Here is a 27,265-nt window from a genome sequence, read left to right as displayed (position 1 = left end):
ACCACCTTCCTCCTTCAGCTGGTGCTCAGCGAGCTAGAGGTAGCACTGGTGTTAGAGAGCGATGGTGGAGCGGCAGCGGCTGCAAACACCTCCACGAGGGGAGTTCTGATGTTCGTTTGGGCTCGGAGCATAGACGTACAGGGAAGGTTTGTGATAAAGACAGACGGTAGATTGCGTGAATGAAGGGCAAGTGAGAGTTGGGGGACATGAATTTGGGAAAACTTCATCGTAGGGAAAATAATTATCTACGTAATGTGTTTAATGAGAGAAGAAAATATGATGGAGTGTTCTGTTTAGTAAAAGTCAAACCATAACCTACATCCCTTTGTAATGAGCAGGTTCGGAGAGTACCGGGTTCCAGTGGCCGTCTTCATAAAACAGAGGATGGTGGCTGGGAGTGGAGTGATGATGAATTTGATGAAGAAAGTGAGGAAGGGAAAGCAGCAATTTCACAACTCAGGGTAAGTTTTGTAAATATACTTTAGCTAGAACACTGTCTTTGTCTGAAGCCTCAGAGATAATACCGTGCTCTGTGGTTCTTGGTCAGCTTGTTGTTAGGTGCCATCGAGTCGGTTCCGACTCATAGTGACCCTGCGTACAACAGAGTAAAGCGCTGCCTGGTCCTGCACCAGCCTCATGATCGTTGCTACACTCGAGCCCATCACTGCAGAAACTGTAAATCCATCTTGTTGAGGGTCTTCCTCTTTTTTGCTGACCCTCAGCTTTGCCAAGCATATTGTCCTTCTCCAGTGACTGGTGCTTCCTGATAACATGTCCAAACTACATGAAATGAAGTCTAGCCATCCTTGCTTCCAGGGAGCGTCCTGACAGATACGTTCGTTCTTCTGCAGTCCATGTTATATTCCATATTCTTTGTGAACACCATGATTCAAAATTATCAGTTCTTCTCTGGTCTTTCTTATTCATTGTCCAGTTTTCTCATGCACATGAGGCGATTGAAAATACCATGGCGTGAGTCAGGTGCACCTTAGTCCTCAAAGTGCCATTTTTGCTTTTTAACACTTGTTCAACTCAACCAGTTAAAATATAAAGGATACGCATGTTAGTGACAGAATTTTTCTGATGAACTTATTAACCACAGGAGTCCAGTTAATTCTTCTGTAGCAAATTGCACTGACAGGTCTGTTTGAATATGACAGTATCTAGATTATTTGGAAAAGACCCAAATGGAACTTGTAGAGATGAAAACTATAATGTTTGGGGTGAAAAATACACTGGTTGGGATTAATGGCCAGTTATATATTGCATGAGAAAAGGTTAGTGATCTTGGAGGCATAGCAATAGAAACTTTATTTGTGTGACGGCTCTTATTTCTCTAGGGTACATTCCTGAGAGGATTGCTGATTGTGTGGTACTTGTATTCTAGCTTTTTAAGGAGGTGCCGTATAGTTTTCCATAGTGGTTGTACCGTTTTATGTCCCCATCAGCGGTGTATGAGAGTTTCAATGTCCATGTAGCTTCTCCAACATTTGTTATTTTCCGTGTTTATGATTAGTGCCAGTAATGTCATGGTGAGATAGTATATTGTTGTTCTGATTTGTATTTCTCTAATGGCTCATGATTACGAGCATTTCCTCATGTGTCTTTTAGCTGCGTGAATGTCTTCTCTGGTGAAGTGTCTGTTCATATCTCCTACCCATTTTTTAATTGGATTATTTCTTTTTGTTGTTGCGGTGTTGAAGTGTTTCAAAGATTTTGGAGGTTAAACCCATGTTGAATATGTCGTAGCCAAAAATTTTTCCCAGTCTGTAGGTTCTCCTTTTACTCCTTTGGTGAAGTCTTTTGATGAACGTAAGTGTTAATTTTTAGGAGTTTCCACTTACCTAGTTTATCTTATGGTGTGTGTGTCTTTAGTTTATGGTTTATATTGTATTTATGCCATGTATTAGGGGCCCTAGTGTTGTCCCTGTTTTTTCTTCCATGATCTTTTAGATTTTATATTTAGGTCTTCTATACATTTTGAGTTAGTTTTTATGTATGGCATGAGATATGGATCTCCTTTCATTTTTTTTTTACATATGGACATCCAATTTTGCCAGCACCATTTGTTAAAAAGACTCTCTTTTCCCCATTTAATGGAGTTTGGTCCTTTGTCAAAGATCAGCTGACCATAGGTGGATGAGTTTACAAGTGAGCTCTTAATTCTGTTCCATTGGTCTGTGTGTCTGTTGTTGTACCAGTACCAGGCTGTTGTGAGTACCGTGGCTGTACAGTAGGTTCTGAGACCAGGTGATGTGAGGCCTCCTACTTTGTTCTTTTTCCTCCAATAATGCTTTTCTTATCTGGGGCATCTTTCCTTTCCATGTAAAGTTGGTAATTCGTTTTTCCATCTCGTTAAACAAGGCCGTTGGTATTTGGATCGGGATTGCATTGTATTTGTAAATCACTTTGGGTAGAATTGACATTTTCACAATGTTGAGTCTTCTATCCATGAGCATGGCATGTTTTTCCATTTATGTGGGTCTTTCTTGGTTTCTTGCAATAGTGTTTTGTAGTTTTCTTTGTATAGGTCTTTTACATCCCTGGTTAGATTTATTCCTAAGTATTTATCGCTTTAGGGGCTATTATAAATGGTATTGTTTTCCTGATTTCCTTTTTGACGTTCTCGTTGGTGCACAGGAATCCTCCTGATTTTTTATGTTGATCTTGTATCCTGCTACTTTGCTGAATCTTTCTATTAGTTCCAGTAATTTTCTTGCAGAATCTTTGGGGTTCTCTATGTATAGAATCGTATCATCTGCGAATAGGGACAGTTTTTACTTCTTCTTTACCAATTTGGAAGCCCTTTATTTCTTTTTCTTGCCTTCTTGCTCTAGCTAGGACTTCCAGTACAGTGTTTGATAGGGGTGGTGATCAAGGGTGTCCTTGTCTTGTTCCTGTTCTCAGAGGGTATGCTTTCAGCCTCTCCCCATTCAGAATGATGCTGGTTCTGTATAGATGCCCTTTACTATGTTGAGGAGTTTCCCTTCTGTGTCTATCTTGTTGAGAGTTTTTGTCGGGGATGGTGGTGGACTCTATCAGATGCCTTTTACTGTGCTGAGGAGTTTCCCTTCTGTGTCTGTCTTGTTGAGAGTTTTTATCAGGGATGGTGGTGGACTCTATCAGATGCCTTTTACTATGTTGAGGAGTTTTCCCTTCTGTATCTATCTTGTTGAGAGTTTTTATCAGGATGGTGGTGGACTCTATCAGATGCCTTTTACTATGTTGAGGAGTTTCCCTTCTGTGTCTGTCTTTTTGAGAGTTTTTATCAGGGATGGTGGTGGACTCTATCAGATGCCTCTTCTGTGTCGGTTGAGAGGATCTTGTGATTCCTTTGTCTTATTTTTGTGGTGGATTACACTGATGGATTTTCTAATGTGGACCCATCCTTGCATACCTGGTATGAATCCTGCTTGGTCGTGGGTGTGTGTGTGCATGGGTGTGGGTGTGTGTTAAATGCTGAATTTTGTAGAGAATTTTTGCATCTATACGCATGAGGGAAACCCTGGTTGCTAGAGGGAAACCCTGGTGGCACAGTGGTTAAGTGCTACAGCTGCTAACCGAAGGTTCAGCAGTTTGAATCCTCCAGATGCTCCTTGGAAACTCTATGGGGCAGTTCTACTCTGTCCTGTAGGGTCGCTATGAGTTGGAATCGACTTGACGGCAATGGGTTTGGTTTTGGTTTTTATATACATGAGAGATATTGGTCTGTAATTTTCTTTTTTTGTGGTGTCTTTGCCTGGCTTTGGCATCAGGGTTATGGTGGCTTTGTAGAATGGATTCAGGTATTCCTTCCTTTTCTGTGCTTTGAAATAGTTTGAGTAGCATTGGTGTGATCTCTTCTGTGAATGTTTGATAGAATTCTCCAGTGAAGCCGTCCTGGCCAGGGCTTTTTTTGGTTGGGAGTTTTTAAAATTACTTCTTCAATCTCTTTTCTCATCATGAGCCTGTTCAGAGTTTCTGTCTCAGTTTCTGTTAGTGTAGGTAGGTAGTGTGTTTCTAGAAATTTGTCCATTTGCTCTAGGTGTTCAAATTTGTTGGGGTACAGGTTTTCATAGTACTCTGTTATGATCCTTTTTATTTCAGTTACAGCTGTTGTAACACCCCCCATCTCATTTCTTGTTTGTGTTATTTTGCTTCTTCTCCTGTTTTTCTTTTGTCAATTTGGCCAGTGGCTTGTTGATTTTGTTGATCTTGTCAAAGAACCGACTTCTAGCCTTGTTGATTTTTTTTCTGTTGTTTTTCTCTTCTTTATTTCATGTCTTTCTGCTCTAATCCATTTGTTTGAGTTGTAGAGCTGATGGTTTGGTTTTGGTCTGCCCTTCTTTTTGGTGTGCCTTGCTGTTTTTTTTTTTTTTTTGCTGTAGTGTTTACGGGAGCAGATCGCCAGGTCTTTCTCCAAGGTGCCGCTGGGTGGGTTCAAACCCACAACCTTTTGGTGAGCAGCAGAGTTCTTAACTTTGTGCCACCAGGGCTCCTTAGAGTTAAGGATAGTAGACCCTTAAAATCATTGTTCTTCAGTTTTGATTTCAGAATTTTGTGCTTAAAGCCCGTAATCAGAATTACTCTGCTTTGAAAATGTGTTGGGTAGTTAGCTTCAGGTATAGGTTTGGTCTGGGTCTTAGGCACGTAATATATTTGTGATTAGTGGAAAGAATTGTACTTTGAAGAACGGGACTTCCCTACTCCCCAAGAACCTGGCCATTGCCGACGTTTGCTTATTAATGTGTTGTAGGCTACCTGGATAATGTACCGTAATAGTGTGACAGTTTTCTTTTTCCAGAAAATTTTCACTACTGTAATGGCAAGTTAGCATGTAGGTCAGAATGAAAAGTGGTTGAGTTGCATTTCAACATTACTTGCAGATTAGGACTGACTGCAAGTAACCTGAGTTCTGCATTAACAAGCCTCCTTTTTTGTATTTCTTTTAGTCGCCTCGAGTGAAAGAACCATTAAATTCTGAGGTAAGTAATCGTGATTAATGAATTCTCATTAAAGTGTACATGCTTTTGTTTTCATTTTCAGAACATTATTTTATATGCCTAAATGAGAATGAGAATTTACACCAGCTGAATTTTGTCAGAGACATCGTTTCTCAGTTTGAGTGGCAGACTGGTGCCTTTGCACGCGTTTAAAAAATTGCCCTTAGGGTCCAGAATGCTAATCCTTGCTTGTCTGACTTCAAGAATTGCTTCTTTGGCTTGAAGTGGGAAGTAGTCGTTTTGCATTCCTCTGTCTAGGGTTTTTCAGCACCCTTCGCACCCGCGCCTCTTCTCCTGTGTAGAGTCTGTTTTCTGTAGTTTCTGCCCCCACTGCAATAGGGAATCCTACTCAACAGGATCCTGTCCGGCTGGCCTTCCCTGTTCTCACTCGCTGAGGAACATATGCATTTCACGGGCCTATTCTGTCATGCTTTCTTCATCTGGCCACGTCTGGTCACTTAGGGCTCCGTCTTGCATTTAATGGCACACATCTCTTCATCTTAAACCAATATTGTTTTTGCCCCATCCTTAAAAGTAACTTTCTTCACATCATTTTTACTATCTCAAAAATTTGTGCACATAGTGCGGTATTGTTTAAGACTGAGAATAAGTACTGGACCTCAGCATCGTAAGAGGTCAGTGCCTGACAGCTTACCTAAAACTGCTGTTCACTAATAAGTCCAGCTCCCCCTCTTCCTTGTATATGGTAGGATTGCCTTTTCCTGCCCCTTGAAGTTAGGCGTGGCCACATCAGTGACTTCTGGCGTGAACTCTGAGCCCAGGTACTGTGTGCCACCGTGACCCGCCTCCCTGAGTGAGGATGATGCCAAGGTCAGCCCCTGCTAGCCAGAGATAGACATGAAGTGTGTGCAGGAAGTAACTTTTGTTGTTTTAATCTACTGGGATTTTGGGATTCTTTGTTACTCCCCAGTTTAGCCCATCTTAACTAATAAATTTTTTCAGAGACTGAATGAGGAGGTATTTTACACAATATCCAGAGATGTTTGTTTTAGTCGTCCCCTGTTTCTTTGCCCAGATACTATCTCTGTGTGAACTCTCATATACCCATGTTCTCATGCTCATTACTTTGTTTAGGTGTCTTCTCTGTCTGTAGTACAGTTACACTTACTTAGTACAGGTAAACATAGACGCGCGCATAATTTCCTTTTGAAATAGTACAAATGGTTATATTAACATTTTCAGAACTAATCTTAAAGCTTTTATTAGTTTCCTAGGGCAGCCAACAAAATATCACAAATAGGGTGGCTTACGAGGGCAGAAATTTGTTGTCTCACAGTATTGGAGGCTAATAGGCCCTGTTCGTCAGCAGGCCCAGGTTTTCTCGGAAGACCCCTGGGGAAGCTCCTTACTTGTCTCCCCCAGCTTCTGGGACCCCCATGCATTACTTGGCTTGCGGCTGTGGCACAGCGCCTTAGTCACACGCCTGTCCTCACTGTGTCTCTGTGTATCTTTTCTCTTTTATATGGGATTAGGACCTGCCTACTCCCGTATGATCTCCTCTTGAAGACCGTATTTCTAAACAAGTTAATAGGGTTAATTCCAAATACTTTTGTGGGGGGACACAATTTAATCTATAACAAAGCTTTATTATTCTGTCAAAATTGAGAGCCGGTAAGTAACTTTTGATGTCTTCTTATATATGACGCTAAATGAACACAAAATTTTACTTCCCTCTCTCCTGAATTATGTTTATAAAATATCAGCTCTTAACACCACCACCAGAAAAGCCAAACCAGTTGCTGTCAAGCCGACTCCAAGTCATGGCAGCACCACGTGTGTCGAGGCGTAACTGCGCCCCGTAGGGTTTCCGTGTGTGTCGAGGCGTGACTGCGCCCCGTAGGGTTTCCGTGTGTGTCGGGGCGTGACTGCACCCGTAGGGTTTCCGTGTGTGTCGGGGCGTGACTGCGCCCCGTAGGGTTTCCGTGTGTGTCGGGGCGTGACTGCGCCCGTAGGGTTTCCGTGTGTGTCGGGGCGTGACTGTGCCCCGTAGGGTTTCCGTGTGTGTCGGGGCGTGACTGCGCCCGTAGGGTTTCCGTGTGTGTCGGGGCGTGACTGCGCCCCGTAGGGTTTCCCTGTGTGTCGGGGCGTGACTGCGCCCCGTAGGGTTTCCCTGTGTGTCGGGGCGTGACTGTGCCCCATAGGGTTTCCGTGTGTGTCGAGGTGTGACTGTGCCCCGTAGGGTTTCCGTGTGTGTCGAGGCGTAACTGCTCTGTAGGGTTTCCGTGTGTGTCGAGGTGTAACTGTGCCCCGTAGGGTTTCCGTGTGTGTCGAGGCGTAACTGTGCCCCATAGGGTTTCCGTGTGTGTCGAGGTGTAACTGTGCCCCATAGGGTTTCCGTGTGTGTCGAGGCATAACTGTGCGCAGTAGGGTTTCCGTGTGTCGAGGCGTAACTGTGCCCCGTAGGATTTCCGTGTGTGTCGAGGTGTAACTGTGCCCCGTAGGGTTTCCGTGTGTGTCGAGGTGTAACTGTGCCCCGTAGGGTTTCCGTGTGTGTTGAGGTGTAACTGCTCGGTAGGGTTTCCGTGTGTGTCGAGGTGTAACTGTGCCCCGTAGGGTTTCCGTGTGTGTCGAGGTGTAACTGTGCCCCGTAGGGTTTCCGTGTGTGTCGAGGTGTAACTGTACTCCCTAGGGTTTCCGTGTGTATGTGGAGGTGTAACTGCTCCGTAGGGTTTCCGTGTGTGTCGGGGCATGACTGTGCCCCGTAGGGTTTCCGTGTGTGTCGGGGCGTGACCGTGCCCCGTAGGGTTTCCGTGTGTGTCGGGGCGTGACCGTGCCCCGTAGGGTTTCTGTGTGTGTCGGGGCGTGACTGCGCCCCGTAGGGTTTCCGTGTGTGTCGGGGCGTGACTGTGCTCCGTAGGGTTTCCGTGTGTGTCGGGGCGTGACTGCTCCGTAGGGTTTCCGTGTGTGTCGGGGCGTGACTGTGCCCCGTAGGGTTTCCGTGTGTGTCGGGGCGTGACTGTGCCCCGTAGGGTTTCCGTGTGTGTCGGGGCGTGACTGTGCCCCGTAGGGTTTCCGTGTGTGTCGAGGCGTGACTGTGCCCCGTAGGGTTTCCGTGTGTGTCGAGGTGTGACTGTGCCCCGTAGGGTTTCCGTGTGTGTCGATGTGTGACTGTGCCCCGTAGGGTTTCCGTGTGTGTCGAGGTGTAGCTGTGCCCCGTAGGGTTTCCGTGTGTGTCGAGGTGTAACTGTACTCCCTAGGGTTTCCGTGTGTATGTGGAGGTGTAACTGCTCCGTAGGGTTTCCGTGTGTGTCGGGGCATGACTGTGCCCCGTAGGGTTTCCGTGTGTGTCGGGGCGTGACCGTGCCCCGTAGGGTTTCCGTGTGTGTCGGGGCGTGACCGTGCCCCGTAGGGTTTCTGTGTGTGTCGGGGCGTGACTGCGCCCCGTAGGGTTTCCGTGTGTGTCGGGGCGTGACTGTGCTCCGTAGGGTTTCCGTGTGTGTCGGGGCGTGACTGCTCCGTAGGGTTTCCGTGTGTGTCGGGGCGTGACTGTGCCCCGTAGGGTTTCCGTGTGTGTCGGGGCGTGACTGTGCCCCGTAGGGTTTCCGTGTGTGTCGGGGCGTGACTGTGCCCCGTAGGGTTTCCGTGTGTGTCGAGGTGTGACTGTGCCCCGTAGGGTTTCCGTGTGTGTCGAGGTGTGACTGTGCCCCGTAGGGTTTCCGTGTGTGTCGATGTGTGACTGTGCCCCGTAGGGTTTCCGTGTGTGTCGAGGTGTGACTGTGCCCCTTAGGGTTTCCGTGTGTGTCGAGGTGTAACTGTGCCCCGTAGGGTTTCCGTGTGTGTCGAGGTGTAACTGCTCCGTAGGGTTTCCATGTGTGTCGGGGTGTAACTGTGCTCCGTAGGGTTTCCGTGTGTGTCGGGGTGTGACTGTGCTCCGTAGGGTTTCCGTGTGTGTCGAGGTGTAGCTGTGTCCCGTAGGGTTTCCGTGTGTGTTGGGGCGTGACTGTGCTCCCTAGGTTTTCCGTGTGTGTCGGGGCGTGACTGTGCTCCGTAGGGTTTCCGTGTGTGTCGGGGTGTGACTGTGCCCCGTAGGGTTTCCGTGTGTGTCGGGGCGTGACTGTGCCCCGTAGGGTTTCCGTGTGTGTCGGGGCGTGACTGTGCCCCGTAGGGTTTCCGTGTGTGTCGGGGCGTGACTGTGCTCCGTAGGGTTTCCGTGTGTGTCGGGGCGTGACTGTGCTCCCTAGGGTTTCCGTGTGTGTCGGGGCGTGACTGTGCCCCGTAGGGTTTCCGTGTGTGTCGGGGCGTGACTGTGCCCCGTAGGGTTTCCGTGTGTGTCGGGGCGTGACTGTGCCCCGTAGGGTTTCCGTGTGTGTCGGGGCGTGACTGTGCCCCGTAGGGTTTCCGTGTGTGTCGGGGCGTGACTGTGCTCCGTAGGGTTTCCGTGTGTGTCGGGACGTGACTGTGCTCCGTAGGGTTTCCGTGTGTGTCGGGGCGTGACTGTGCTCCCTAGGGTTTCCGTGTGTGTCGGGGCGTGACTGTGCCCCGTAGGGTTTCCGTGTGTGTCGGGGCGTGACTGTGCCCCGTAGGGTTTCCGTTTGTGTGTCGGGGCGTGACTGTGCCCCGTAGGGTTTCCGTGTGTGTCGGGGCGTGACTGTGCCCCGTAGGGTTTCCGTGTGTGTCGGGGCGTGACTGTGCTCCGTAGGGTTTCCGTGTGTGTCGGGACGTGACTGTGCTCCGTAGGGTTTCCGTGTGTGTCGGGGCGTGACTGTGCTCCCTAGGGTTTCCGTGTGTGTCGGGGCGTGACTGTGCTCCGTAGGGTTTCCGTGTGTGTCGGGGCGTGACTGTGCTCCGTAGGGTTTCCGTGTGTGTCGGGGCGTGACTGTGCTCCGTAGGACTTAAGTGGCTGAGTTTTCGGAAGTAGACAGCTAGGCTTTTCTCCTGAGGCACCTCTTGGTGGACTTGAACCACCAACCTTTGGTTAGCAGTGAGAGCATTGACTCTCTGCACCACCAAGGGACCCCATCAACTCTTAGGCATATATTACTGTCCTTTTAATTTTTTTTTCTCTTTCAACTTTTTCAGTTTCTCTTTCAATTTTTGGCCATTGTGGTGGTGTACGTTTTTTTTTTTAAACTAACTTACGATTTTGAATATGTTTAACTTGTTTTTGTGCTTCGCCTCAGTGTTTTTTTTTTCCACAAATCATACCATTAAAATTTATGAGATATGTTAGTTTTAAAGCTTCCTGTTAACTTTTGAAATGCATTTCAGATATGTTAAGGAATCATTGATTAATTGCCTTTCTTTATGAATAATGGAAGGCCTCAAGCGTAGAAAAATGTCGTTTCTGTAATCTTGTATTATGTACTTAAATCGGTTTTTTCGGAGGTGCCTTTTTGCTGGACAAAGGAGAAGGGGTAGATACGGTTACAGATGTATAGGATGTATTGGGCTACTTATTAAGGCAAAAAAAAAGAAACACACTACAGATACACGCCACAACATGGCTCAGCCTCAGGATCCTCAGCTAAGGGACAGAAGGCAGACACAAGGGACGACACATCGAACGGCTCTGTTTATATGAAATGCCTGGAACAGGCAAACTCGTAGAGACAGAATGTGGATCCGTGGTTGCCTAGGGCTGGAGCGGGGAGCAGAAATAACTGCACAATAGCACAAGGGAGCTTTCTGAGGTGGGGGAAGTGATCCCAGACTGGTTGTAGTGATGACTGTACAACTGTATAAATTTTCTAAAAATCATAAAATCTAAAAATTCATAATGAATGATTTTGGTAGGAAGTAAATTATACCTCAAAAAGTTGTTAAAAACAAGAAGTAAATGATGGCCTAGAAACGTCTGACTGCCATCTGGGATGGGTGCACTCAGAAGTGTAGACACGCCAGGACGCCACACACAAACTGCTGTGGAAGAGTCTCCCAGGGAGGCTCTGCTTGCCTGTCAGTAGGCCCCCTGTCTCCACCCGACTTAAAGCCCTGTGTGTGTGTGTGTTACAGCTCTTCCCAGCAGCTGACCCTGTGAGTACTTTGCTCCAAGTCCCAGAACAGATTTCTGCTCATCTACCTCAGCCAGCTGGCCAGGCCCCTGCACAGCCGACTCAGGTCTCTCTCCCACCGCCCGCAGAGCCAGCACAAACAGCTCAGGTAAAGTGGGGATACGCTTTGATGGCCAGCCTTCTGGGTAAATGAGAAAAGCAGATATTAAATGTGGGATAGCACCTAAGGTTGTCTCTTGGTACATTTGGAACAAGTTAGAAATCTGTTTTCACAGCTGTAAAGGTGTGCAGATAAGATAGTTTTACAAGGATCACACATTACCTTAAGCAGGAAAATCAGTTAACAGTTGAAATATCCCAAGTACCCTGAATTTTTTGCCTCATTTCTTACCAGCTCTTAATTAGATCATTGCTACATTTAACTTCAGCTGACAGCTCATGCTAAGATGAGCAGGACCGTCGGCCATACCGTTCATTCCCTGTTCACATAGGCTTGTATTTCTTAAAACTCTGTTCAGTCGATGAGTTTTTCTGTATTACTCTTTTGAGATACTGTCGGTTTTTTGAAGGCTGGTTTTATTAAACTGGGTGATGTAATCTGTAAGTCGGCTTACCAGGTACACACAAACGCGATGAGATCTTGCACACTGAAAGCAGCTTGCACGAACCCTTTACGCTGCGGACCCCTGCTCTTCCCTCAAGAGACTCACAGCTGTGTTTGACCTGTGACCCTATACTAGGGTTCCAGAGTCAATTCACTTACTAAATATTAGAGGCATCATTTCTCCTAATGTTTTAGATGGAAAGAAATAGAAAAGGAAGTTCTAGCTTTTTCTTCTTGTGCTCCAGTGAGTCATCTTATGTTCCACCTTGGAGACCGCTGCTTGGAGCCCTCCCACTCAGCCGTGGAGCTGACTACCTTTTAACCTTCTCATCACCTAGGCTTTCAGTTTCTGGATGTTACATGCGAAAAGGTTCTTATGAAAACGTATGGGAAGGTTGATCTGATTTGATAAACAGCTTCTGGGGAATGTATTTTCTCCAGTAAGCGAGGGGTTTCAGAGAGGATTAGCTTACCGTAAAAAGATCTGCAACCCCAGAATTGAACAGGTTCCTGGGGGGCAGTTGATTTAGGCCCTACTTTGTGGCGTACTGGCAGATATTTTAAAAGTAAGAAATGCAGCTTCTTTTCTTTCTCCTCCAAAGAGGGAAGCAGAGAGGTCTGAAAAATAGGAAATTTAAATGTGACCATATAAAATGTGTGCATCTGGGTTTGAGAGTTACCTTTTGAATTGTGTTTGACTCAGGCCGACATTCAGCTCGCGTTGCTGCGTGGGGTGCGTATCCCTCCACAGCAGGGCAGGCCTTGGGGGCCAGGATGACCCCACCTGGAGATGAAAAGCATTGCTGCCGATGGACGATTGACCTGCGGTTGGCCGTTGTCACCTCCGTGCTTACTTAGTGTTTCAGGCAGTGACTTTATACCTTTCAATGCTCTAGGCTCTGTCTTCAGGAGCAGGTTCACAAGAGACCAAGATCCCAATCAGTCTAGTACTAAGATTAAGGTAAGTAGACATGTTTGGTTCTCTGAATACCCTGAATGTGCCGTTTTCTTTTTGAGGCTTGCTCCTTTTTGAACAGTCTGTGCCTGCGAGTAGCTGCGGAGGGTTACATGTTGTCCCAGGGGTCCTGTTGCCCTCAGAGATCCCAGGACCAGTGTGACAACCTGGAGGTGGTAGCTTCTGCCAATGACCAGTGCTGGTACAGTCTCTTAGTTGTTTCTCTGCTGATGGTGAGCGGTCCTTGTGTTTGCAGTGTAGTGGGCTGCAGCTAAGAGTGTGTCTGTATTGAGGAGTCGTTTCTAAGGGAGCAGCACTAGCTGGCTTCTCTGAAGATTGTTGTTGTTGTAAAATGAAAGGTGTGACTCAAGCAAGGGTGTGACTTGAGTAAGGGCGTGAAAGGGCCTGACCTGAGTCAGGGTGAGACCTGAGTAAGTTCATTGGTTGAGTAAGGGCGTGTCCTAAGCGTTGCCCCATTAGGGTCCCTGCCCTGGAGCCGTGGAGCCAATGAAATGTACTCCAAGTCAGAAAGAGGGGGAAAGCTAGTTTAGGAGGTGACACCAGCGGAGAATCTGACAGCAACGCAGGCTGTCTCTGTGGACTCCCAAAAGGCAGTTTTACGTTAGAACTTATATATAATTGTTTATGAAGGTTGGAAGTGTCTTTATAGCCCACAGATGGAATGGCTGGATGAATTATTCATTACAGGGTAATTACAAGAAACTCTCCATCAGACTAAAGAGATAAATGCCAGACATCTGGGCTCTAATCTTCCTGTGGGAGGTCGAAAGTCACAGGTGGCACAAAGTCATTAACAAAGGTTTGCGGAAAGGAGAAGTCAGGCAAAAAAAAAAAAAGTTCATTCATGATGGCGTTAGTTATGTCAAGCCCTCAGTTGCCCATTTTGAAAAGGAGAAAACAAGCTGGGGAGTATTAGGGTCACATGAGTAAGGCAATGTAACTCAAGATACACCGCACCCTCAATCCCCCTCATAGAAGTTTTAGGACTTACAGCATATAAAACGGAAGATAGTTACATAATATCACAAAATGAATGATAATTACATACTGCTGGGAGTCATGGCCTAGCCAAGTTGACACATTTTTTCTCATTAAACAATCAATACACATATTGTTTTGTGACATTGGTTGCCAACCCCATGACCTGTCAACATTCTCCCCTTCCCGACCTTGGGTTCCTCATTACCAGCTTTCCTGTTCCCTCCTGCCTTCTCGTCCTTGCCCCTGGGCTGGTGTGCCCATTTAGTCTCGTTTTGTTTTATGGGCCTGTCTAATCTTTGGCTGAAGGGTGAACCTCAGGAGTGACTTCATTACTGAGCTGAAAGGGTGTGCAGGGGCCGTACTTTTGGGGTTTCTTCCGTCTATGTCAGACCAGTAAGTCTGGCCTTTTTTTGTGAATTATAATTTTGTTCCACATTTTTCTCCACCTCTGTCTGGAAAGTTGGCACATATTTGGAGAGATTCCATTCATGACAGTGGCCCTGTATCAGAGAGTAGAACTGCCCCAGAGGGTTTCCTAGGCTGAAATCTTTATAAGGTAGATCTCCAGGTCTTTTCTCCTGTGGAGCCGCTAGTAGGTTCAAACTGCTGACCCTGTGGTTAGCAGCTGAGCACTTAACCATTGTGCCACCAGGGCTCCTTATCTGAAGATTAGACTTGTAATTTTTTCCACCTAAGCAGCATGGACTCTACAATCAGCTAACCCAGGATTGTGGCAGGTAAGGCCTTGTTCTTTAGAGATGAAAGGAAAAACCTCTATCTATACATTTGGTCTGTTTCTCTGTTTTACCGCAGATGTTCTGAACTGTTGGTTCTTTGCTGTTGTTGAGAGTATACACAGCAGAACACATGCCAGTTAATCAGTTTCTACGTGTGCATTCAGTGACAGGGATCACTAACGTTCAAGCTGTGCACCCGTTTTCGCCTTCCTTTTCTGAATTGTTCCCCGTGGACAGACTCACTGCCCCCGAGCTTACTCTTCATCCTTTCCCGTTACTGTTGTTACTTTGTTCCCTTATAGATAGTTCCTTGAAAACACAACGCTCAAGGCAGACGTTCTTTAGGAGTTCAGCTACGCTGTTGTTTGGTGTTAAGACTTTAAGGGATAGTTCCCAGTTTCAGGTTTAACGATTATCTCAGGGCAGTAGCTTCGTGGGTTCATCCAGCCTCCATGGCTCCAGGAAGCGTGGAGTCCATGAGAATAGACCTAAGCCCCCTGTGCCCTTTAGATAAAATATTTTTGGGTCCTAAGTGATTGGTTGTGTCTGCCTTTAGATACAGTGTTCTGAATTCACTATCTTCAACCAGACCCTCCAGGGAGCCTGGTTAATCTCCTACGCTGCGTGATCAGTAAACATCCTACACTGACTGAAACTCACAGCCACAGCCGCGTGTTGACTGTGCTGCCAGGGCGGCCCCGTTCTTTTCCCCATCCTCTCCGCCCACCCAAGTCCTACCCATCCTTTCAGTCCTACCTCCCTGTGCTCAGACAGATTTTCCTTTTCCTGTTTTATGATCCTTTTAATGGAAATGGGGATGGTAATGGGCCTAGGAGAATCTTCTCAAAGGCATGAGATTTTTATGTTTATCCTTGGGAGTAGGGGGCCTCAGGTAAAAGGGCTGCAGGACAGTGGGATGACCACTTCTAGTTGTTTGCTCTGAAACCCAGCAGTGTGAACTCATCAGGACAAATGATATGATTTATGGGAACAGAACCGCCTTTCTTGAGGCAAAATGTTACTAATGTATGTTGGCAAAAAAATGTTGGCGGAGTCTATAAATTCAGAGATCTTTATTTCACATTCTGTTTTCTTTCATAGGAATTCAAAAAAAGAACTAAACGATATCCGATTCGAATTCACTCCTGGGAGAGGTGAGGTATCAAAAACATTAAAAGAAGATAACTTGTAATTCTTCCTCCAGTTGTTTAATGAAAAGTGCTGTGAAGAGTTTGTCCTATAGATATGTTTTGCTTTTAAAGGATAGTAAAAGTTTTCCTGCTTTAAAAGTTTTGGTGGACAGATGAAAAAATACAAATATAGTTAATTTACTACTAAACTCATTTAGAACATTGAGTCTAATAGCAAACAGCAGTGAATGTAGCTCTCGTTTACTGCTTGCTGTGGGCCAGGCCTTGTAAGCACTATGTCATTAAATTCTCATGATAGCCCCCTAAGGGAAGAGTATTATCCCATTTTATAGAGGAGGAGATCAAGGCTTCGAGACAAGCACAGTAACTTTCTCAAGGTCACACAGCTGGGAAGAGTAACTGAAACTCAGACCCGGATCTGTTGGAGTCCAAAGCTCCTCCTTTTATCACTGTACTTGATTGCCCTCTGTGATAGTAAGTCATTAGGCTGGACGTGATCCCTATCAGGCAGGCACTCTTGGTGGCCGTGAACCCGTCCTGGAATGAGGCTTGTTTTATCTCTTGCCTCGTGACTGTGGTCTGACGTGGGGAGTGTCTGCAGTCCGTGGCCCCCAGCCCCGTACACTCTCCTGCTCTCTTAGCCTCATCAGTAACTGGCTGTTAAAAGAGAACAGTGGACAGAGAAGTAAGTTGTACTTTTTTAAAGCCAGGCAAGGTCACATTTCAAGGGCTTATTTGAAATCACTGGTCATCTGTGCAGGTGTGTGACAGCCCCGTGCCTTTGAGGAGCTCAGCACTCAGCCCTCTGGAACCAGCACCGCTGAGCTTGGCGATGTGGTTAACTGGGGTACTCTGTCCTATCTTTAGTTTCTGGTTATAGCCATTGCTCAGGTTGTACCACCGGGGATGACTAGATAGGAAGAGAAGCCCACCAACATGAAAAATAAGTGATTTTAGCAAAAAACTTAGAGAGTGATCCCCAAAGAGAAGTCAGTGTGTTCCCTGCAGTTTTAATGGAGAATAAATCCTTGTGTTTGTTAGCCCTGGGGACGTTCTGCACCCGTCATGAGTCACAGGCCCAAGGTCTGAGAGGGATCAGGGTCCAAGGCTGCCCTCAGAAGAGGGATTTGTGCTGCAGCGTGCCCATCAGGTGCTCATCTGACAATGGCCCTGAACCCTTCGGAATGACACTGTTACTTACAAAGTTACCTTTACAACGAGCTGATGTCTGCCACCTGGGCGACATAGATCCTGCCCTCTAGATAACACCCGTAAAAGTACTTCACCTGAGATACTGCCGGGTGGTAGGGAAGCTCCTCATGTGGGGACCGCCCTGCTTACCCTCCTGATTGTGTGGGTTTAGCAGCTGGTTTGGGTCTGGCAGTGCTGACAGCTGTGCTGGCTTCTAGAGTTAACAGTGACGTGTGTGCACGGGGAACAGAGCCCCTTCTTCTTTGTCCTTACAGATACAGCGGAGGGTGTCTCTCAGGAGCTCATTTCTGCTGGCCTGGTCGACGGAAGGGATTTAGTAATAGGTAACTGCATTGTGCCCTGATCTCTCTCACTCTCTCTGTGCAAGCACTGCTATTTGTTAGGTGCTTCAAGTTGGTTCTAACTCACGGTGACCTGATAGGACAGAGTAGAACTACCCCATAGGGTCTCCAAGGAGCTGCTGGTGGATTTGAACTGCCGACCTTTTAGTGAGCAGCCCAGCTCTTAACCACTATGCAAGCACTTAGCACCCACGAAACCAGACTTTGATTCCACCGAGTAGGTCTAATGGCTCTTGGGTGGTTCTTGGCTTTGCTGAAATTACAGGCTACTGGGGACAGTTCCTTACCCCCACCCACACACAGAAAATCTCACTTCTCAGTTTGCTTTGTGATGTCCATTGATAGTCAATGAAAGTAGACCCAGGCATCTGGAAGACACTAGTGAAATGATGACAAAAGCCACAAGGCGGTATCTAGTCCTTCCAGGAGGGTGAGCTCCACCCTGTGCAGCCAGGAGGGGAGCAGAAATCATTAGCAATTCAGTTGTAGAAAGAGCTGGAAGGCAGGCAGTCAAGCCACAGAGCCATGTGACTGAGGGAGAAACTGTCATCTAGAGCAGATTGGTCGACTTGTGTAAAGGGCCAGACAGGTGGGCTGTCTCATTAGGGGGGGAGCAATTGGGAGTATGTAGCAAGGTGTATATGAGTTTTTGTGTGAGAGACTGACTTGATTTGTAGGCTTTTACTTAAAGCACAATAAAAATTAAAAAAAAAAAAAAAAGAGCCAGATAGTAAATGGTTCAGACTTTATGGGATTTGTGCTCTCTGTCATTTTAAAACCATTTTTAGCTTGCGGGCGGAACCAAAACAGGCCACAGGCCGTAGTGTGCTGGCTCCCAGGCTGAAGCTCTCTAGTCCATGAGGGGGCAGGTCATACCTTTTTCACGGTGTGTCTTTCCTCAGTCGATAGAGCATTTTAAAGAAAGTTAATTAGACAGTGATTCCATTTTTATTTGTACCACTTGGAGATGAGTTTAAAAGAAATTTTTCTTTAGGGGGTTATTATTTGATCTTTTACTTCCTTTTTGCTTGTGCCTAGAAGATTCTGAGCTACCTCAAAGCCTTTTAAATGCAGTTGAAGGTAGATGTACTGTTCTCATTGTCTGTCTGTCTGTCTGTCTGATTACAGTGGCAGCTAATTTGCAGAAAATTGTGGAAGAGCCTCAGTCAAATCGATCTGTCACTTTCAAACTGGTATTCACCCCTCCCTCCTGATGAAGCCACCTTACCTGTGATGCACCAGCAGCCCCGGGAGACCAGCCTCCCTGAAGCCCCGGGCTGCTGTCTCTCTTCAAGTAGCCTCCCTCCCTCCCCTGCCCCAGCCTCCTCTCCCAGGCCCTTGACTGTTCTCAGGAGAGATTATTAGCCCATTTGCTCCAGCTGTGTACCCAGCCTCCATCTTTTCTGGAAGAGACACCTTCACCAGCTTCCTGGTTGCATCCCAGGGACCTGTCCCCCTACCTGCCTTCCCACAGGCCCCGTGTGAGTTCTGATTGCTTCTTGGATTTTGTTCATAAATAACCATAGCTTTTTGTTTTGTTTGATTCTCAGGCATCTGGTGTAGAAGGCTCGGATATCCCTGATGATGGTAAACTAATAGGATTTGCCCAGCTCAGCATCAGCTAAACCACAGCCCAGAAGAGGCGGCGGCCCGAGGAGATCCCACACATGCGTATCTCTGTTGCTCCTGTTGGCCTAAGCCCCCTACTGCCAAAGAACCCAGCAGCAAACCTCCCTGGCTAGGAGCTTTAGAGGTCTTGTTATGTTCTTTCTGCCATCACCCCCCTTTTCCCCACAGAGAAAGAAAAGTTGGATCACTACTGGCCAGCATCCCCCTAACGGGTTGCGTTAGTAAACTTGCCGCACGTGTCCCCTCTCTTCCTCCATTTGAGGTGTGCCCGGGAGCCTCTAGACCCAGGAAGGAGATCTGTCAGCTCATTCTTGCCTTACTGCAACGACAGCCCTGGGTGGGAAGTAGCAGCTGTTTTCTGGCCCTCTTCCTGCCCGTTTGCCCATCCCTGTCGGCGTGGGCATCTTGGACTGTCTCCTTACCACGGAAGGAGCGGTTAAAAGTTGGCTGATCAGCTGGAACCCAGAGAATTCCATTTCGTGTTATTTTCTTTGTACCTTTGTTAGGAAGAAGCACAGCCTCAGATGGAGGCAGCCTAAACTGTTGTTGTTTTGTTCATGATGTTCTAAGCACCCTGTTCTTCATTGCTCCCTCCAGAAAGGGGTGCTAGCCTTAACTTCAGCTGGTGCAAAACATCTGACTGTCGTCCACCTTCAGCCGTCAGACCCCTCAGAGTGGAAGTTTGGACTGTTTAGAGAAAGCATCAAGCCATGGCTTGCAAAAGTGAGCTGGTTTTTGAACAGGAAAAATCATAACTTATCATTGGAGAAGTATTTATTTTCAACTCTCTGAAGATGAAATTTGAAGAAAAGCTGCTCCTCGACTCCCGTGTAAATCGGTCTGCCTGAGCCCAAGTCCGAGTCAAGAGGAAGTGGGTGTATGGAGCTGAGATCCCACAGCAATACGGGAGGCGGCTGCCAGAGACGCCTGCCCCTGCCCTCCCCCGCACTGACCCTGTGGAGGGGCCGCACCTCGTGGGCTGAACCTGGCTCCAGATGGCACCTCGTGGGCTGAACCTGGCTCCAGATGGCACCTCGTGGGCTGAACCTGGCTCCGGATGGCACCTCGTGGGCTGAACCTGGCTCCGGATGGCACCTCGTGGGCTGAACCTGGCTCCGGATGGCACCTCGTGGGCTGAACCTGGCTCCGGATGGCACCTCGTGGGCTGAACCTGGCCCCGGATGGCACCTCGTGGGCTGAACCTGGCCCCGGATGGCACCTCGTGGGCTGAACCTGGCTCCGGATGGCACCTCGTGGGCTGAACCTGGCTCCGGATGGCACCTCGTGGGCTGAATCTGGCTCCAGATGGCACCTCGTGGGCTGAACCTGGCTCCAGATGGCAAGGGAAACCACATGTGCCGCGACCTTGAGGGTTTATGAGCAGACAGTGTTCACTTGATTTTCTACAGAAATAATATAAATTATTCTTTAGGTTTAAATAAGAGCACTCATAATGCAATATGTGAATAATCAGTGGGGTTGATTCTGGTTTGGTTTTGGTTTTTGTCCCTACTGTTTCACGGTCAGCCTTTGTCTATCTGCTAATTGCTCTACGAAGTTTTATATACGAGCAGGATGGATACTTAATCTGGCCTTAAAGACACATGAAGATGGGTTTTGGCCCCATGGCAAGGGGAGAGTTGCCTCTTACAGAGTCATTCAAGCCCTTTCTGGTGTTGCCGATCTGATGAGAAGACCGCTTTAGCTAGTTTTATCTTGGAGCATCTCTGAAAGCTCACCCCACAATTGATTTGAATGCCATTTGTTTCATTCTGAGCCTGTAGTTCTAGTCCTGGGCTTTCTTCATTGGCTCCAGGTGTGCAGAGGCACTTTGAGAAGGGGTGGGTGTTGGGGAGGAAGAAAGTAGGGGTCGACTTGGGGTGGGGGGCGGTGGGTGTTGGGGAGGAAGAGAGAGAGGGGTTGGGTTTGGAATGACAGGTGGGGAGGAAAGTAGATTAGAAAGCTAGGCACAAGAGCCTAAGGTCCCAGCAGGATGGATGAAGGGCAAGAATTTGCTCATCTGGGAGAGAGAAGGAGATTGATGAGTTTGCTGGAAGGATACTTAGCTTTCATTTGCATTGTCTTCCGTGGGGGCGTTGGTGAGGGTACAGGGAGGTGAGTTGGGGATGAGGTATGGAACAGAGATGCTGTCCTCTTTGGCTTAACCTTGGTTTCAAACAAACCCGTCCTAACCTGCTTACTTATGGATCCAAGGCTGGGTGACATCATTCTGGTCTAGCTTTCTGCGTGGAGGTAGTCTGGTGCCCAGGCTGGCAGTGAGCAGCGAGCTGTCCGTGCTTACCTTCTCCAGCCTTGGCCTTTACCTCTGAACTGCACTGGGCATGCACAATAGTAGAACTAGGCTGGGCCTTCTTTCTCTTCGCAGTTCGTTGTTTGCCCTGCTGGGAATTAGGAGCAGCACCAAGCCCCAGGACATGTTAACTTCTTCTGCATGATGTGTGGTAGACTCCCTTTGCTGGCTTGTGCAGTGGTGCTGAGAAAATAAGTGTAACAGAAACTGCCCAGGTGGGTTAGCAGGTGATGCCACGAGGAGCATGGCCCAGCGTGCACATGTCTCTAGGGCCCTGGGACCCTCTGGCCCCTAGGGTAGGGACTAACTGTAGTACAGGTAACATGTGCCAATGCAGTTTGTGAAATACGTGGTCTTTCTAAATGACTAATGGATTTGTTTGGGTTTTTTTTGCTTACGTTCTGACCCAAACTCTAGAGCCCGTAGTATTTAATCATCTGGAGGATAAAATGATGGTGTCAATAAATGGGAGGTCCTCCTTACGACGTATGCTAGATTATGAAAGATGTAAAATTTTCAACTTTTTTTTTCTTCTTTTTTTGGACTTTGTATTTTACCGCATGTTTCCTTCATTTTTAATCAATAAAGAGTAAATTGTCCATTGTGGTGTACGGGTGCTTTACTCCAGTGGCTGTCGGTGGGGCCCGTGGGGAGTGGGTCAGAGTTACCATGTTAATTTCTCAGGTGAGTGGGAAGAAGCCCAAATGCACTAAACTATAAGATAATTTGTGCCCATCTACAAATTCCCTCCAGCAGCGTAAAACCGTGTTACAGATAGGGAAACCGAAACCCTAAAAGGGAGGGTTGAGGGAATCCCAAGGACATCTGCCGGATTGGGATATGGAACTACCAGCATTGTGTTTGAATATCTTCGGTTTGGTCCTGCTCACACTGTTGAGCCAGGAAAAGATGCCAGATTCAAGCCCTTGGGAATCCTTTTTGGAAAGTGAACTTGTCCCTGTTGGGCTTCAACATTGAAATGGGGTTTCATATAAGATTCTAAACCAACTGAACCAAACCCATTGCTGTCCAGCGATTCTGACTCATAGTGACCCTACAGGACAGGGTAGAACTGCCCCGTAGGGTTTCCAAGGAGCGGCTGGTGGATTCGAACTGCCGACCTTTTGGTTAGCAGCCAAGCTCTTAACCACTGCATTACCAAGGTTCCTTACTAGAATTGTTAATTCTCAAATTTGGAAGAAATTTGAGATACCGTTTATAGTGCTGTCCGTACAAGGAATGTCTGAGGAACACTTCCCTCAGGTCCACCACCCGCCTGTCAGTTTGTCCTACTGTGGTAGTTCGCACACTTCCCTCAGGTCCACCACCCGCCTGTCAGTTTGTCCTACTGTGGTGGCTCGCACACTTCCCTCAGGTCCACCACCCGCCTGTCAGTTTGTCCTACTGTGGTGGCTCGCACACTTCCCTCAGGTCCACCACCCGGCTGTCAGTTTGTCCTACTGTGGTAGTTCGCACACTTCCCTCAGGTCCACCACCCGCCTGTCAGTTTGTCCTACTGTGGTGGCTCGCACACTTCCCTCAGGTCCACCACCCGGCTGTCAGTTTGTCCTACTGTGGTGGCTCGCACACTTCCCTCAGGTCCACCACCCGCCTGTCAGTTTGTCCTACTGTGGTGGCTCGCACACTTCCCTCAGGTCCACCACCCGCCTGTCAGTTTGTCCTACTGTGGTGGCTTGCACCTTGCTCTGATGCTGTAGTTGCCACCAGCCCTTCAAATGCCAGCAGCATCACCTGTGATGGACAGATGTCAACGCAGCTTCAGATGACTAGGAAGAAAGAACTAGGGATCTGCTTGCAAAAATTAGCCAATGAAAACATTACAGATGAGAACACTGTATTGTCCGACTCAACACAAACATGCCAAAAACCGCAAAGATGGTGCCAACTGGACAGCAGCTAACAGCAACATCCCCTCAAATTTCTGCCCCCTCTGCCCACCATATACATACCTACCTACCCCCTAGACAGGTGATTCCTGGTGATACTCCGGAACACTTCTAAGGAGAATGTCAATGCTAACCTAAAACAACTACAATCGTTAGAAAATTCTTGTTACACCCCTCTGGTCCTAGTTCTGTCCTCGAATGAGGATGGGTGCAAGGACATGAGGTGGAGAGACAGCTGTTGGTTTGCAGAAGGGCTAGAGGAAACCCTGAGCGTACCCTGCAGGTCCAGAGGTTGGTGGGACCGCGGGGTGCTGGGGCCCTGGGGCTACAGTGATGTGGAGAGAGCATCTTTTAAAAAGAGAGTGCCTTAAGCATGGGAAATCTTTGGTAGACTGGTTGGGAGCAGGGTTAAGAAGAGAAAGTAAACCAAATCCCTTAGTTCCCTAGGGATGCCATAACAAGAATACCACAAAGCAGGTGGCTTCAAAGAACAGAAGCTTATTGTCTCAGCTCTGGAGGCTAGAAGTCAGGGCATCGGCTCTACCAGAAGGTTCTTTCTTATAGTTTCTGGCAGCTGTCGGCAGTCCTTGGCATTCCTGGGCTTGTAAATTCATCTGCATGTATCTTCACATGGTGTCTGTCTTTCCCCTGCATCTCTCTATTCTGCTATTTTTATAAGATACCACTCAGAAGGGATTAGGTTTAGGACCTGCTCTGTTTTGGTGTGACCTCATAACATGACAAGAAAACCTATCCTCCCTAACAAGGTCATATTTACAGATACAGGGGTTAGGACTTAAGCATAATTTGGGGGACACAATTCATAACACCAAAGAATTAGGATTGGGGGATCATAGAAGTAAAATGGGAAGAGCCTTGGTGGCACAGTGGTTAAGCACTCAGCTGCTAGCCAAAAGGTCAGCAGTTCAGTAGCTTCGCTGGAGAAAAGAGCTGGCGATCTCCCGTGAAGGTTGTTGTTGGGTGCCATCAAGTTGGTTCTGACTCACAGAGACCCTGTGTGCAACAGAACGAAACACTGCCCGGTCCTTCACCATCCTCACAGTCGTTGCTATGTTTGAGCCCATTGTTGCAGCCACTGTGTCAATCCATCTTGTTGGGGGCCTTCCTCTTTTTCACTGACCCTCTGCTTTACCAAGCATGATCTCCTTCTCCAGGTAGTGATCCTCCTGATAACATGTCCAAAGTATGTGAGATGAAGTTTCACCATCCTCGCTTGTAAGGAGCATTCTGGTTGTACTTCTCCCAAGACAGATTTGTTCTTTCTTCTGGCCGTCCATGATACAGTCAGTATTCTTTGCCAACACCATAATTCAAAGCCATCAACTCTTTGGTTTTCCTTATTCTTTGTCCAGCTTTTGCAAGCATGTGAGGTGACTGAAAACAGCATGGCTTGGGGTCAGGCGCACTTTAGTCCTCAAAGCGACATCTTTGCTTTTGAATACTTTAAAGAGGGCTTTTGCAGCAGACAGGCACACTCTATCCGGGGCTGCCCTACGCAGTCTTGCTCCCTTGTATTTTTTTTCACTCATGCTTCCCTACCCATCTCTTAAAATACATTTATGTGGCTCAAAATATAAAAAATAAAAAAGGGTATTATGTGAAAAGGCTCTCCTACGCATGTACAAGCCCGTGTGTGTGTGTGTGCACGCACAGCCCATGGTGGGGGTGCACATGTGCATGTGTATTTCCCCCATAACTCTCCTGGTGCTCCGATTGGTCCCATCTTTCCCCACCTTCCACGCCTGAACTGGACTCCTAAACTTGGGTCAGTCTCCAGTACGACTTCCCCCAGGGTAAAAAGAATGGGGGCTTTTATCTGGGCGATTCCTCTTCTCTGAGGTCCTGAGTTTCTGGCAGTCCCAGTTCTGTAAGAATGCTGACCTGTCAGCCACCATGCTCTGTTCCATCCCAACCTTGACTTCACCGAGATTCTGAGGAGCCACGACAGGGCCTCCGTAGCCGCCAAGGAAGAGGGAGACTCTGTCCTCTGTTGCTCTGTTACTATTGCTGAGACTGCCCTGGGGCAGCTGCCATTACGCTGGTGCAGCTTACCTTTGATTTTATCTTGGAATTGTGTTAATGCTTCTTGATTAGAGGAGAGCTCAAAATGAAACTTTTTTTTTTTTAAGTTTATTGTGTTTTAGGTGAGAGTTTACAGCACAAATTAGTTTCTCCTTCAAGAGTGTATACACAGATTGTTTTGTGACATTGGTTGCAATCCCCACAATGTGTCAGCACTCTCCCCCTTTTCCTTTCCACCCCGGGTTCTTCTTGTCCATTTGTACAGTTTTCCTGTCCCTCCCTGCCTTCTGGTAGTCTTTGCTTTTGGACAGGTGTTGCCCATTTGATCTCATACACCTGATTGAACTCTTCAAGCGTGCCTGTCTGATCTTTCTGTGAAAGGTCGACTTCGGGAGTGGCTTCAGTTCTGAGGTAGCAGGGTGTCCAGGGACCATGGTCTCTGGAGTCCCTCTAGCCTCTCTCAGACCAGTAAGTCTGGTCTTTTTTTTGTGTGTGAATTTGAATTGTGTTCTGTATTTTTCTCCCACCCTGTCTGGTACCCTCTATTGGAATCCCTTCCAGAGTTGTCAGTGGTAGCCAGGCACCATCTAGTTTTTCTGGGCTCAGGCTGGTGGAGGCTAGGGTTCGTGTGGTCCATTAGTCCTTTGGATTAATATTTTTCTTGTGTCTTTGGTTTTCTTCATTTTCCTTTGTTCTGGATGGAATGGGACCGATAGATGTGTCTTAGATGGCTGCTCGCAGGCTTTTAAGACCCCAGGCACTACTCACCAAAGTAGGATGCAAAACGTTTTCTTTATGAACTGTGTTGTGCCAATTGACATAAATGTCCCCTGAGACCATGGTTCCCAGCCTTCGGCCCCCATAACTCGGTCCCTTGAGGTGTTTGGATGTGTCTAGGAAGCCTGTCTGACTTTGCTTTGGTTAAGTTGTGCTGACTTCCCCTATATTGTGTGTTGTCTTTCCCTTCACCAGAGTTAACCTTGTCTACCATCTAATTAGTGACTTCCCCTCCCCACCCCTCTCCTCTCTTGTAACCATCAGAGATTGTTTTTATGTACGTGTATAAACCTTTTTTTTTTGGTTGTTGTACTAGTGGTCTCATACAATATTTGTCCTGTTGCGATTGACTTATTTTACTCAGCATAATGCCCTTCAGGTTCACCCATGTTGTGAGATGTTTTGCAGATTCATTGTTCTTTATCACCGCGTAGTGTTCCATTGTGTTTGTACCATAATTTGTTGGCCCATTCAGCTGTTGATGAGCATTTAGGTTGTTTCCATTTTTTGCTATCGTGAGTAATGCTGCAATGAATATGGATGTTCATATGTCTATTCGTGTGATGGCTCTTATTTCTCTAGGATATACTCCTAGGAGTGGGATTGCTGGTCATATGGTATTTCTACTTCTAGCTTTTTAAGGAAGCATCATATCATTTTCCATAGTGGTTTTACCATTTTACATTCCCACCAGCAGTGTGTAGGCGTTCCAGTCTCTCCGCAACCTTGCCAACATTTGTTATTTTCTGTTCAAAATGCAACTCTTGTCTCAACTCTAATTGCTCTGCATTCTTAGATTGCATTTGATGCTGAAAAGGAAGGGCAGTTATGTTTTTGGTGGTTCTTTTGGCCTGCATGCAGCCTTCTGGGATTTTTGCATACTACCACACACCAGGGGCTTCACGAAGGCAGGGTAAGATCAAGGTCAAGAGGCCAAATTGGTTGAGAGACTGAGTTACTGGGGCTGAGAGCTGAGGACGATAGTCTTGGGGGACATCTAGGTCAATTGACATAATTTGGTTTATAAAGAAAATGCTCTACATCCTGCTTTGGTGAGTAGCGTCTGGGGTCTTAGAAGCTTGCGAGTGGCCATCTAAGATACACCTACTGGTCCCATCACATTTGGAGCAAAGGAAAATGAAAAAAAAAAAAAAGAAGATACAAGAAAAACATTAGTCCAGAGGATTAATAGGCCACATGAACCACAGCTTCCATCCACCCGAGCCCAGAGAAACTGGATGGTACTCGGCTACCACCACCAACCGCTCTGACGGGATCACAATAGAGGGTCCAAGACAGAGTAGGAGAAAAATGTAGAACATAATTCAAATTCACAAAAAAAGACCATACGTGCTGGTCTGACAGACTAGAGGAACCCCTGTGATTATAGCCCTGGACAACCCTGCTAACTCAGAATAGAAGCCACTCCCAAAGTCTACCTCTCAGCCAAAGATTAGACAGGCCTATAAAACAAACCGTAACACACGCCAGGAACGTGCTTCTTAGATCAATCAAGTATATGAGACCACATGGACAACACGTGCCCAAAAGTGAAGACTAGAAGGCAGGAAGGGACAGGAAAACCAGACGAATGGACACGGTGAGCCCAGGGTGGAAAGGGGGAGAGTGCTGACACATTGCA

The 27,265-nt window shown here is 47.2% G+C and overlaps 1 protein-coding gene across 2 annotated transcripts in view; it reads left to right on the top strand.

The window, feature by feature from the left end:
- OXSR1 (oxidative stress responsive kinase 1) overlaps positions 1 to 20,447 on the top strand; it is a 105,046-nt gene extending 84,599 nt beyond the window's left edge. Inside the window, exons 11-18 of one of the 2 annotated variants that reach the window (XM_049870709.1) lie at positions 339 to 461; positions 4,932 to 4,964; positions 10,956 to 11,102; positions 12,455 to 12,519; positions 15,354 to 15,406; positions 16,870 to 16,938; positions 18,085 to 18,149; positions 18,507 to 20,447. In XM_049870709.1, the coding sequence (XP_049726666.1) occupies positions 339 to 461; positions 4,932 to 4,964; positions 10,956 to 11,102; positions 12,455 to 12,519; positions 15,354 to 15,406; positions 16,870 to 16,938; positions 18,085 to 18,149; positions 18,507 to 18,581 (630 nt within the window). In that variant the 3' untranslated portion in view covers positions 18,582 to 20,447. Of the gene's footprint in view, positions 1 to 338; positions 462 to 4,931; positions 4,965 to 10,955; positions 11,103 to 12,261; positions 12,521 to 15,353; positions 15,407 to 16,869; positions 16,939 to 18,084; positions 18,150 to 18,506 lie in introns of those variants that run through there. The other variant, XM_049870710.1, reaches the window with a different exon arrangement.
- Positions 20,448 to 27,265: the final 6,818 nt, after the last annotated feature.

The sequence above is a fragment of the Elephas maximus genome, chromosome 27, assembly GCF_024166365.1.
Source record: "Elephas maximus indicus isolate mEleMax1 chromosome 27, mEleMax1 primary haplotype, whole genome shotgun sequence".
Lineage (NCBI taxonomy): Eukaryota > Metazoa > Chordata > Mammalia > Proboscidea > Elephantidae > Elephas > Elephas maximus.
Note: the sequence above shows the minus strand (reverse complement) of the source record. Positions and strands in the feature narration are given on the sequence as shown.